The sequence below is a fragment of the Nipponia nippon genome, unplaced genomic scaffold (genome assembly GCF_047370975.1).
Source record: "Nipponia nippon isolate SJK-2023a ecotype South Korea unplaced genomic scaffold, ASM4737097v1 scaffold_9, whole genome shotgun sequence".
Taxonomy (NCBI): Eukaryota; Metazoa; Chordata; class Aves; order Pelecaniformes; family Threskiornithidae; genus Nipponia; species Nipponia nippon.
Genome location: NW_028262413.1, coordinates 49,090,257 through 49,103,172, shown reverse-complemented (window position 1 = coordinate 49,103,172; position 12,916 = coordinate 49,090,257). Strand labels below are relative to the sequence as shown.

The following is a 12,916-nucleotide window of genomic DNA, read 5'->3' as shown; positions in this document are numbered from 1 at the left end:
CTGGATGAAAACCAAGCGCATGCTTGACAGCAGCTCGGAGCGAGGGTGCCTTTCGAATCAGGTTGCTTTGTCCTGTCCCCGGCTGATCTGGTACGCCATCAACCCTGCCAAGGCGCCAGGGCCTTGGAAGTAAATGTGAAGCTACTATTCCTGCTCCTTCAACGTTTGCTGCTAAGAACGGAAAACCTTTGCTTTTGCACTATGACCTGCTGGGTTTTGTCTCCCTGCTGCCAGGGAGCCAAGCCCTCGCGCCCGCAGAGCTGCTCCGAACCCCACCGGGCCCTGCTCAGCCCGAGCCTGCCCCGGGATGCAGGCACAGCAAGCGGGATCGGCGGAAACCTCCCGGAGCGGCACGTGGAGCACAGTGGCAGCACACCCGCCTGCCCGCGGCATCTGCTGCAGCTGAACCTGGAGCACAGATTTAACTGGCTCCACCAAGGCTGGGACTTTCAAGCTTGCTGGTGTGATTTAGGAGCTCGAGCCCGTGGACTTGACTTTGACTACAGCTTGTGCTGATTCCTTTTGGAAAGCCCAGTTTGGGCAGAGTCCGAGACACTTTGCATCCCTCACAGCAGCTGGAAGTGCCCTGTACGCATACTACGCAGAGAAGAGGAGCTCCGGGGGGGCATGAACCAAGCATCCACGCTCAGTGCTGAAAGTAAGTGTGTGCCCGGCTGTCAGCAGCCTGGAACAGCGCCATGTCCTGGGAAAACACGTTTTAATGACACAAACGTCAGCACCTGCCCTGTCGATGCCTCAGCCCTGGCTTGGTGCCTCTGAGCCTGACCGGATAAAAACGCCCGTTTTACTCCCCGCTCCGAGAGAAGGCAAGGAGTTTCTCACAGAAGCACAGCCTCCCAGGTTTGGTCTCCGTGCTGCCAGGCTGGGAGCTCCTCAAGCAGCGCCTCGGCTGTGCCTCCCCAGCTGCCTGCTGGCTCTCCCCGCTGCCGGCAGCTTCCCGGGGGCGGCCTTTACAGGAGAGGCCGAGCGGGAGCTGGGGGAGCCGCCGGTAAATACCAGCGCCCACATTACCCGGCAGCGTGTGGGGAGCTGGCAAGGCCACATTTTTTTTTTTCTGTGCACATGTTTAGCGCCAGCATCCTCAGCCTGCAGTTCAGCCAGCAAGATGCGCTCGGCAGCCCGAGGGGCCCGTGAGCATCTGAAATCCCAGGGGAAAGGAGAGAAGGGTGCAACAGGCAGCGAGTCTGACCGGGGCTGGGCTGCCAGCGCTGCCTGCAGGGAACCCCCCGTGCCGCTCCACTGCGGCTGGTGCCGGCGCGGTGAGGAGCAGCAGCACGGCGGGCCTCAGGGAAGCTGCCCTTCCCTCAGGGGTGTCTCGTGTCGGCAACAGAGCGGTCCCCAGCGAGCGGTGCCCTGCGGGGCTCCTCCCGAGGGCATTTCAGCCCCACCAGGCAGGTAAGGTGGTGCCGAGAGCCAGCCCTGCGGGGAGCGTTTGCCCAGAGGTGGGGAAATGTCCGTGCTGCTGAGCACGGGTGTCAGCCGTGGAGAGCGAGCCGTCGGCACCCGGCCCGTGCGCCCCGCCGGAGTGGGAGGCAGAGTGGCAAACTGTTTCTTCCATCCAAGCTTGAAAGGAGGAGACTGTATGGGAACTGAGCTGGTGAGGAGGCTGCTGGCGTATAAAAGAGCGCCTGTCGCCAGCTGAGTCAATGTGAGCCCTGCTAATGCAAGAGGTTGAAGCACGGGCTGAGAGCAGCAAGGGCCGTGTTTTCCACAGCTGATTATTTTGGCATGGAAACCACAGGCTGCGTTTCGCGAGGCATCCGTGCCCAGCAACAGGCTTTGCACCTGCCCGGATGACAACGGTGGGACGCGGGGCAGGCGAATCCCAGCGCCGCGGTGCTGAGCGAGCAGGCTGCATGCCGCAGCTCCATCCTGCGCCGCGCCGGCGGGTCAGGGCTCGGCCTGTGGCTGCGTGTGCGGACGCCCACCGAGCCCCTAACAAGCACCCTACATATGGGTGCTGTCACCCTCTCTCCTTCGCCTGCCTTATCGCCGGCTGAGCGGGTGCTCTACCCTGCTCCCCCGGCCCCCGTCGCAGCACGTTCAGAGCATGTCCATGTGCGGCGGCGCTCGGGAGAAGCAACAGAGGCTTCACCTCTGCTTCCCCAGAGCAGAAGGGGCACGCTGCAGAGGCCTTAGAATCGATCGAAGCAAATGTCACATGCAAAAAATAAACCCCCCTTTGTTTTAGATATCAAAGTTTCCGTATTTGCTCGAGCCTTGCAAGCTGTCAGCTATTTTTCCATTACCCTCCATATCACCTAAGGGGAGTCCGAGCTAAACCAGCACTTATCTGGGGACTGGAGTCCAGCTGCCTCATCTGGAACCGACTCTACCACAGCCAAACGCCGCTCGTCCCCGGTGCCGTAAGTGCTGCTGTCCTCACGGCAGCCTGCTCGCGCCGGCAAGGCAGTGGAGGGCAGCGGGGACCCTCGCCCCCGGGCAGCGGGCACGCCGTGTCCCCGGACACGGCCCCACGGCCGACTGGGGGGCTCAGCCGCTCCCAGGGCACGAGACGGCTTTTCCTCTCCTGCTCCGCTTTGCACTCCAGATCTTCTGGACTGGGAGCAGGCTGTACAGGGAGAGGAGCCGGCCCCCCAGCACCAGCTGCCTGCTGTGCAGCATTGGTCCCTCCTGACCCGGGGAGGGCTGGCATGGCCACCCAGCTCCGCATGCTGCCCTGCTGCCAGGCTTGCTGCCCATGCATTTTCAGAGGGTACGTTTTTCCTTTCCATCACTTTCGCCGAGTATAGGAATTATTCGCTGTGCTAGCTTCCAAGTTATTATTTGATCCAAGATTTTGCAGGCTTCCGCGAAGGATCTTTCCTTGTGCAACTGCACCATTTCATAGGCAGCAGGTCCTGCCTGACGCTCCCTGCCACAAAAGCGGGCAGTGCTGCCCAGAGCTCGCTCCCCGTGAAGAGGAGCTGCGAGAAGGCTCGGCCCCGCAGCCATGGCCATCACCGCCCAGCTCGGCCCGGCTGCTGCCTGCTCGGCTCTGGCTAACCTGCAGAGAGACGGAGGGGACGGAGGATGTCTCAGTTCTTCTCCAGGGGTTATTGTGGATCAGCGCTCGGCTGGCAGGAGGGGCCGGTCACGGGGGGCACCTTCAGCCGCATGCTTTGACCCATCTTCCACCCCAAGCAGAGGCTGTGGTGGTGAAACGGGATGCGGGAGCTCACTGATCAGGCTGGAAAAATGGAAAAGGGGAGAGCCCTGGCTGAGGAGGAGAGTTAGCCGTGCCGGTGGAGAAAGTCCTAGAGCTAAACACCCGCTGGTGAGTTGGGTAAGAGCGGGCACGTTCAGCCAGGAGGGGCAGGGCACGGGGTGCCGAGGGCAGCGTGCGGCTCCGCTCCCCGCTCCCGGCTGGGGCTGCTCTGTCCCTCTCCGGCACCGATCCAGAACCCGGGCTGTGTCCCTTGGGGCAGCGACAGGCATGCATCCCAGTCTCAGCGAGCACCCAGGCCAAGCGGCTCCATCCTGGAAATGCCAGCACCCTTCCCAATTCCAGCCCGTTCCCTCCTGTTGCCATGGCAACCTGTGACCTCACTGAATTCCTTGGAGATCTGCCAGCATTTTCAGTGGAAACAAAGCTAATTAACACGGTTTTCCTGATGCCCTCCCTGTCTGCAGGGGCTGGGGCTGGGGCTGGGGCCGGTTCCTTGGCCGATGCGGGCAGGCAGCTGCCTATAGGCAGCAGGGTTCCTGCGCCGCCTCGCAGCCAACCCGGGTCTCAGGCATGCCCATCACCGTGGCGTCTGACCGACCCAGTGCTCCTGGCTGTGGGGAACCCCCTGGGATGTGGGGAGCACCAGGGCCCTCCCTGCCCTGCACAGGCTCCAGCTGCTGCCAGTGCCCAGTTTTCCCAGTTTTGCCCGGCTTGGCACAGCGCACAAGGCCAGGATGGAGAAGAGGGACCAAAGAGCAAAACGAACAGACATAAATGGAGAAACTGGGTCCTCTCCTCTCCCACGTGTGACACCTGGGAGCGGCTGCGCAGTGACCAGGGTGCCCCATGAGAGGCAGAGGGTGGGAAGGGAGGGGACGGTGCCGAGGGGTGCGCAGGAGGGACCACCCGGCTTGAAGGACTGCAGCCCTGGACATCACAGCGTGCAGGGACTGGATCAGCTCCACGCTGCCGGGTGGGGAGGTGCAGGCTGCGCGTGGGACCCGCCAAGGGGAAAGCCACAGTGGGGACGTCCCACGGTCAGCAACACACACAGGGCTGGACACGGGGGGGCTTCCCAGGACAGCGGAGGAGTTGGCACCCGAGGCTGGAGGTGGGTGCCCCGGGGAGGGTGCCCAGCTGAGCACACCCCCACGCTGAGCTAGCGCAGGTTGGGGGTCCCACCTGGCCTGGGGGTCCTGCTCAGTCTGGGGCCCACGGCAAACCAGGGCTTGTGCCAGCCCAGGGCCGATCTCAGACTGGGGGTCCACACTTGGCCTGGGGGTCCTGCTTCACCCGGGGGTCCCTGTCTGCACAGGGTCCTTCTCTGCCCGGGGGTCCCTGTCCCTGTCCTTCCTGGCCTGAGGGTCCCTTGTGGCCTGGGGCCTCACTTCGCCTGGGGGTCCCTCTTGGCGCGGGGCTCCCGCTGTGCCCAGGGATCCCGTCTGTCCCGCAGGCCCCTCTTGGCTTGGGGCTCTGGCTGCGCCTGGGGGTCCCATGTGCCCAGGGGTCCCTCTTGGCCTGGGGCTCCCACTGTGCCCAGGGATCCTGTCTGTCCCGGGGGTCCCGTCTGTCCCAGTGGTCCCTCTTGGCCCAGGGGTCCTGCTGTGCACAGGGCTCCGTGCCGGCTGGGGGGTCCCGTGTGCCCGGGGGGTCCCTCTCGGCCCGGGGGTCCTGCTGCGCGCAGGGCTCCGTGCCGGCCCGGGGCTCCGTGCGCCCGGGGGGTCCCGTGCGCCCGGGGGTCCCGCCGGCTGCGGAGCGGTGCCGTGCTGGCGGCGGCGGGCGGGGCGGGCGGCCCCGGCATCCCGCGGCCCGGGGGGCGGCCCCGGGGAGCGCGGCGCGGCCGCCCCCGCAGCCGGCGGCAGGACGAGGACGGGGCCGGCCCCGCAGGGCTCGGCGCGGCTCGGGCTCCCGGTGCCGCCGCCGGCTCCGGCATCACATGACTCGCCCGTCTGCGGGAGACGCGGCTCCGGGACGCGGCGCTCCCCCGGCAGAGCCGCCGCCGCGGGAGGCGAGCGGGGCGGGCAGGGCGGCGGGGCTCGGCCGCGGCATGAGCCGCCGCGGCGGCCGCCGGCTCTCCGGGGGCAGCGGGCGCCGCTGATGCGGGCGCGGGGGCTGCGGCTGCTCGCCAGGGACCCGCCCGCCGGCCGCCCGGCGGCGACCATGTGAGGAGCTGGCGGTGCCCACCAAGATGCAGAAGGGGATGCGGCTCAATGACGGGCACGTCACCTACCTGGGGCTGCTGGCGAAGAAGGACGGCGCCAGGAAGGGCTACCTGAGCAAGCGGAGCTCCGACAACACAAAATGGCACACCAAGTGGTTCGCGCTGCTGCAGAACATGCTCTTCTACTTCGAGACCGACTCCAGCTCCCGGCCCTCGGGGCTCTACCTGCTCGAGGGCTGCGTCTGCGACCGGGCGCCCTCCCCCAAGCCCTCCCTCTCGGCCAAGGACTCCCTGGAGAAGCAGGTGGGCGCCGCGGGGGCCCCCCCCGCACCGGCCGCTGGCGGAGGGGGGCGATGCCCCGGGGCCGCCCCCGCGGGGGTCCCGGCCCCGCGCCCGCAGCCCCGCTCCCCGGGGGGTGCCGCCGGGCGCCCGCCGCCTGCCCCACGCGTGACCGCGGCGGGGACGAGGCCGGCCTGTGCCGGGGGAGGAGGGGGGGTGCTCCCCGGGCCGCAGCTCCGCTCCCCCGGCCGCGCCGCCAGCGCCCCCCGGGGCAGCGGGTGCCTTCGTTCGGGGGGGGCCGGAGCACCCCCCCCCCCGCCCCTAATTAAGCCGCCGGTAATTGGCGGCGGGGCTGCGGCGCGGGGCGCCCCCCGGCGGCCGCGGGCCGCGCTTTGCGCAGCGGAACCCCGCGCCCCACGCGTGTCCGCGGCGCGGCCCGGCCCCGGCCGAGGTCTGGGGGCAGCGGCGGGGCTGGGGGGGCCCGGGGGTCCCGCGGGGCTGCTCCGTCCGCGCTGCGGCTCGGCCATTCGGCTTCGCCGTTTCCCCGCCTGGTGCGGCCCCCGTGGGCGCCCACGGGCGGGCCGGGGTGCTGGGGGGCGAGCCCGCCCCCGGCCCCGCGATGGGGGCGCGGTGCTGAGCGCCGGGGGGCGCAGGGCCTTGTTTTCCCCAGGGCTGTGCCCCGTTCCCGCTCCCCACACCTGCGGTTCCTGCTCCTGTTGCAGACCCGGGTGGGAACGCCACGGGTGCCCTCCCCGGGCGGCGGGGAGAAGCGGAGCCAGGGACCCCCGTGTCACACGCAGGGCTGTCACTTGGCTGCAGCGCTCCTCGCCAGATGCTAATGTCTGCGGGTGGAACAGCACCCAAACAGCACGGCCGTTGCGAGGCCCTGGGAGACTCCGGGTCCCTCCCGGCCGCCGCGACGGCAGCCCCCGACGGGCCGGGGGTGGGTTTCTCTCCCCTGGCTGTGCCTTTCCCGGGTGGGTAGGGTGGCACCGAGCAGCGCGGTGCGCGATGCTGGCAGCCTCTGCCTTGTTTGTCTGGTGTCGTTTGGGGCGCGTCTGAGCAGCCAGGCAGGGAGGGCTCGGGGGGGGGGGGGAGGAAGGGCTGGCTTCCAGCCTGGGGGTGCAAATCCCCGTCCATCGCTGCCGTAGCTTCCAAAATCAGCCCCGGTCTCATGAGCGTGGACAGGAGCCCATTGCGGTTGAATTCAGCCCTCGACCGCTGTGCGTGGAGCGTGGTCGCGCGCCCGGCCGGGTGCCCGTGTTGCAGAGGGCAGTGGGAGGCCCCTCGGAAGGAGGAGCGGGGTGGTGTTCCCGGCGCTGGCAGCCCAGGCTGGGTGCTCGCAGGAGGCACCGTGCATTTTGGGTCCAGCTCTGCAGGTCTTGCATAATTTCTGCCTAAGCGGGCTCCGGGGAGGTGGTGGCGAGGCTGCCGGCAGGCTGCGGGCCCGTGGGACCCTCCTGAGGCCAGGGGCTGGCTGGAAGGCAGTGAGCCCCTTCATTGCCTCTGGCTAACGATGGCACCCTCAGCACTCCAAAAAGCCCTGCCACAAGAGCGAGGCAGCGCAGCACCACCGCTCCGTGGCACATCTCGCTCCCGGCAGGGATCACGGGAATATTTCTCTGTTCAGATTGTAATACCCCTTTTTTGCAGCAGCTGTGCCTCCTCGCCGTCCCGGCCCTTGCGCTGGAGCAGCCGCCGGCGCGCCGCGCGGTCGGCCGTGGCAGCAAGGAAGGGTCTGTGTCTGCAGGGGGGTCACGCCGCTGCCCTGCGTGGTCAGCTGCGTCCCTTTAGGTAGCAGCGTAATGGATGTCGTTGCACGTCCCCGGTTCGGCTTCAATCAGGCTTGCGAGCCAGGTTTAAATCCAGCTCGTTCACCGGGTCCTGACTCCTTGTGTTTGTGCGGGAGGGATTTTCCACCAGGTAAACGTTAAGGGGAGGATGTCACAGCCCCCTTCCATTTCAAAATCCACCTGGAAGATTTATCCTCGGTGTAAACGAGGGGCTGCTGTCACGGCACAGTGAGATCCTGCCACACCAAATGTTTACCAGGCCGCCGATCTGCGCCAATTTACCAAGGTTTAGTGTCTGGCTCATAATTTTGTGTAATTTATGAAGACAAATTTAAATGAAAGTGCTCGAGCACTTGAATGCCCACTGCTTTGCAAACTAATTAATGGCATACCAGCTGAGACGAGCAGCAGATCGTTTGTGGTGCAGCTCTGCAGCGTGGTCTGTGCAGGAGGGTGACAGCGAGCCAACGGCAAGCAGAGCCGGCAGGTCTCGGAGGAGGGTGTCCGGCTTCTGCAAACCAGATTCAGCGTTTTCTTCCATCTGCCCCGGTCCCGAGCTGCTTTCAGCATCGCTGGATCTTCCTTTGAAAGGAAGGTGCCAAGGAAATTTCTAGCATTGCCCGTGATCACCATTAATTGTTTTCTCAGGGTATTTATCTATCCGGGCAGTTTCAGCTGGAGCTGTAAGGACAGTGTTCCCTGCAGCAGAGGGGTTTCAGGTTTAGATTCCTTCTTTGCTGGAGTAAAGCCTGAAAGGTTTCACATTCTCCACGAAGGCGAAATTTTAAAAGGTAGATCTTTCTAAACCCCCTCTTTTTGAAAGTTCACGTATTTCGCCTTTGATGGGGCATTGTTTTGCCGGGAATGCAGTGTATTTTTAGTGTGTACATGTGAGAATAAAGGAGCAAAGTTATTTGAAAGACTGAAACACCGAAGAGGGGATTTGGACGGCTCTGGAAACTTTCTTTTCTGTTTTTGTTACATTTTTCCGCAAATGCAATTTTCCTCAAACCGGTTTGATTTGGAAGATATCTTATCGTTGGGTGGGCTTCAGGCTGCGGCCCGGAGGAAGGCTGTGCTGGCTGCGCCCGCGCTGCCCCGCTCGGGGCGGGAGATTGGCGTTTGGGCTGCTCAGGGCGGTGGTGCCGGCGGCGCGATGGGTGCGTGCTCGGCGATGCTGGGGCGAGGTGGGGGGGGTCTGAACCCCCCCTTTTATTCTGCTGTGGTGTCTGGGCCATGCCGTCCCCTGGGACGTGCTGTCCCTGGTCCTCCGAGGGTGGGGTTGCTGGGACGTGCTTTCACGTGGCCACGTCTCTGCCTCTCGGTGGCAGGGGCCAGGAGAGGCCCCCCGGGGCCGCGCCACGTTGCTGGGGAGGGCAGGCAGGACGCGGGGTGCCCCGGTGGGACTGCACGTAGTGGGGCACAGCCAAAGGGAGATGCTGGCGGAGGAGCTGAGCAGGCGCGGAGGTCCGGAGGTGATCCGTCCCCAACCTCGCGGCCGTGTGCTCAGGACGAGGAAGGCCTCGGCGCGGAGTGAGGGCTCTCCATCGCATGTGAGTCAGGCAGCGGGAATCCCGACTGGATCTGCTCCATGGATCCAGCCTTGAGTCGGATTTGCAGACCCGTACCCTGATGCCATGAATTATTCTTAACCAGCAGCCCTCTGTGCCTCAGACGAGAGCCAAGATGATGCTGAGTCAAGTGGTAGCACTGTGCGAAACCCTTGACTTGAAACTCAGAAGCTCTCTGGAGCCACGAGCCTTTTTTCCCCACAAAGCCTGGGCTGCTCCTGTGAACACAGCCTGCAGCTGGAGATTTCCCTCCCCATCTCTGAAGCCTTTGCCAGGGATGGGTGTAACGTTTACTGTCCGTGCTACCAGGGGGCAGGGGAGATGCAGGGAAGCGTTTTGTGCCCTGATGCAAAGCTGAGGACGAGCGGTCAGTGGGTGGGTGCGCGTGGCTGTGGTCTCCCAGTGGGATGCGAAAAGGCTTGTGGAAACGGTTCCCACCGGCATGTCGGGAAGGAGTTTGTCTTCCATCTCCCTGGAGTGTGTCCAGCCCCTGTCCTGCTTGTTTCCCTGCACAGCTAAGGAGGGCGCAAGAAAGGCACGTCTCTTCTCAGCACCAGCACCACAAAGAGCAGCGGGTGCCGAGCAGGGACAAAGCGCAGTCACCGAGGGCACCCTGTCCAGTGGCACCCGTCCCTGAGACACTGGAAAAGCTGGAGGGAAGCAGGGCTGGGGGATGCTCAAGTGCCTCGGGGATGCCTGCCCTCGCGGGGCGTCAGGTACCTGCAGGAGCCCCGGCCAGCCCGGCAGCTCCGGCTCTCGCGGGGCCGAGCCCCAGCCCTGCTGATGGAGCCGTCCCTGGCGGCAGGAGAGCTCGGGCAGCTCTGCGAGGGTGCAGCAGCGCGGGCCACGGGATCCGGCTGTGCCTGTCCCTGCTCGGGGGGTTCACCTGGGCAGAGCTCCCGGTGCCCTCAGGAAGGGCTGCTGTGAGCGAGCCAGGGGCAAACGCAGTCTCGCTCTGTGGGTGGGACTGGGCAGGCACCCGCTGCTCGTCCCTCTGCAGACGAGGGTGACGATGGCCCTTCCAGAGCTGCCGGGCATTTGCCCAGGCCTTCTCCTCTGGCATTAGATGCAGGTGCCTTTGCTGGGTGCTGCCATCCCAGCCCCCATGGCAATGATGAACAGCGTGTGCCCCCCGGGACCCCCTGGCTCTTTCCAGCAATGGCCAGAGGAGCGCAGATGAGGGGTTCCCCTCCTGGGCACCTCTGCTAAGTGCCCAGCTGGCCGGGGTTATCCGGGCCTCGGGCTGCGCTCTCGGTGAGCGGGAGCAGCAGCAGAGGCCACACAAGCGGTTTCGAACGTGGTTCCGAGTTGTGGTGGACAGGGAAGAGCTCAGAGCAGGGTGCAGCTCTGGTCCCGGTGGCAGGAGGGGACACATCCTGCCTGTAGAGCAGCTTCTCGCAGGGGCGAGCAGGGCGTCCCCGGACACCCTGAGCAGGGCTGCCGGCAGCCTGGGCACCCTCTGCGCCGCTGTGGGGGTGCGGGGCGGTGGGGCGAGGATGCTCCCGCGCAGGGCACGGGGTGGCTGCCCGCCCGCCGGAGCCCAGCGTGAAGGCAGCAAAGCAAAATCAGCCGGTTGGTACCACAGGGCTGCCTGGAGACAGCGAGCGATCCCCGTGCCACGTGGAAATCCTGCGTTGGCCGTGCATCCAGCTGCGTCCGAGTCTGTGCAAAACATGCTTTGCACAGGAGGGTAACGTGCTTCTCGCCTTCTAGAAAAGTCTGGTTTTTCTTCGGGGCATCAGTGTGAGCGTGCTGCTGCCTGATTGCCGTCTTTCTGATTATTCACGGAATGCTTACTCAAAGGACAGGGTAATGCAGTGTGATCTGTGTGACCGATGGCGATGAAGCGATTACAGCTGAGCCTGAGTGCAGGACACCTTGCCTCTGTGGGAACGGGCTTTGTCAGGGGATGGAAAACTATTCCCCAAATTTGTCATGTAAGGCCAAATAAGGCAATTTTGGGACAACATGGCCTTCTTACAGGTGTTCTGTGAAGAAAGGAGCTAAAGCCATGGGGTGAACGGCTCCCCCAGCAGTACACACGGTGTGAGCGGACGGGGATGCTGGGCAGGTTGCGGGCGGAGCCGCAGCTGAGGTTGTGCCAAGGGCCGGCTGCAGCCCGGGCCGCTCTGCTGGTGGCACCGACTGGGCAAACTGGTGTTTGCAGTACTCGTGAACCAAGCAAGGTGCGTACGTTAAATGGACTCATCTACCAGTGGTGGTCAGGGCTGTGGGGTTTTTTATCATGTACAAATAGCTTTCCAAAAGGCTGAGATCCACCCTAATCAATAGCTGCCTTTTGCCCATCATCACGAGCGCAAAGTGCGCGTCCCTGCACGGCCCCCGAGGTTGTGGACGGCGTCCAGGTACGCTGGGGTATCGCGTGCTCAGCAGTAAACACCCACCCGTCCGAAGCCCCGGCACAGGCGTTAAACACCTTCCCGAGGTTTTCCAGATCCGCAGTTAAGCTTAGCATCGATGTCGCAGGCACTTGAGCTCCAGCTTCCAAATCGGCAGCTGGGTGCTAGAGCAGCAGCCCCGCCGGGGCCGTGGCAGTCCTGCCGGAGGAGCTGTCCGTTGTTGGATGGTTGAGAAAAAGCGGGTTTGTGCATCCAAACTCTGAGCTGAAGTAGGAAAATAGGTGTTGGAATGTTTTGGTTGCCAAAGACCGGGAGTCAGTAGAGGTTGGTTTCTGATAAAGCAAAAAGGCTGAGAGCATTTTCACCTGTAAAACAAAAAATCTGAAAAAGAAAATGGTATTAAAAAGTTTAAAAGGACATTTTTCAATATTTTTTTTTTTTAAAATGTATGGACCGGTTCTGATTAAGGGATCTCTTGGCTTAAGCTGTTTGGCTCTTCCCATCAGCTTACTTCACCTTGATTTGCCCGCGCGGGTCTTTGCCGTGCCAGCCGGCCCCTTGTCCTGTTGGGTTTTTTCCCAAGCCGTGAGCCGGGGGGCTGCTCGCGGTGCGTGTACCGGGACCCGGGTCCCGGCGATGCCTGCGCACCCGCCTGCCAGCATCGCTGGATGATGTGCCAGAGAAGGAAACAATGATCTTTTTTTACAAGTGTTTCTGCACAAGACTTAGGGTGGGATTCACGTGGGGTGAAGCCTCCCGCTGCAGAGGGTCCCCTGCTTGCTGCTTGCCCTGCTCGCGGGTGCTGCTTGCCCAGCAGCTTGGCTGATGCTCAGCTCTGGTGCCCGTGCGTGAGCATCCTCGTGGTCCATACTGAAGCAGAGGACACAAATTTCTGCTTCTGGGTTTTTTTCTTATTGCTGGCAAGCAAATGAGCTGCCTGACCACCCATCTCCATCCCAGTCCCAGGTCCTGTCTTCCCAGAGCACATGCTATGTGGGTCAGGGAAGTTAAAAGCTGCCATTGCTGGCTGTGGATTTTTAGACTCATCCATCCAGAGCGGGCAAATTCTCCTCCCTTGCCCTTTATGTCAGCTGCAATAACCATCAGCTTCATGAACAGGCGGCTGCATACCTATCTGCCGCGGGCGGATGGAGGGCACGCGCGTCCCCGGCGTGGCGGGGAGCGTCCCTGCTGCGGAGGGACGGCGGGGGGCATCTGCCGCGGGGCGGAAAGGTCTCTGCGACAGCACAACAAAACCGCTTCGTGCGGGAAAGGGTGACGGTCCCCGCTTCTGCACAGGCGGTGCTGCTGGGGCTGTTTCTGTCTTGGACCCCCGCTCTCATGCCGGCCCCTTCAGCAGAGCCGGGCACCGTTGGTGACCAGTGTGGGTCTGTGGGAAAAGCGCCCGGCTGCGTCGGTCACGACATCCAGGGCGGTCTGGCAAGTTGTTCAGGCTAGAAAAGCCCTGCCCCAAATTTAAAAAAATTCTGGAATACATTGATTTTCTATTTTGGAAATAATGTGTCATTTTAAAGCGTATTTGAATTTATTTATGTGTTTAC

The 12,916-nt window shown here is 63.6% G+C and overlaps 1 protein-coding gene across 3 annotated transcripts in view; it reads left to right on the top strand.

The window, feature by feature from the left end:
* The first annotated feature begins 5,246 nt into the window (after positions 1-5,246).
* RASGRF1 (Ras protein specific guanine nucleotide releasing factor 1) overlaps positions 5,247-12,916 on the top strand; it is a 42,415-nt gene continuing 34,745 nt past the window's right edge. For 2 of the 3 annotated variants that reach the window (XM_087744212.1, XM_087744210.1), the window contains exon 1: positions 5,248-5,654. In XM_087744212.1, coding sequence (XP_087600338.1) covers positions 5,379-5,654 — 276 coding nt within the window. In that variant the 5' untranslated portion in view covers positions 5,248-5,378. Of the gene's footprint in view, positions 5,655-12,916 lie in introns of all 3 variants that reach the window. The other variant, XM_009469996.2, reaches the window with a different exon arrangement.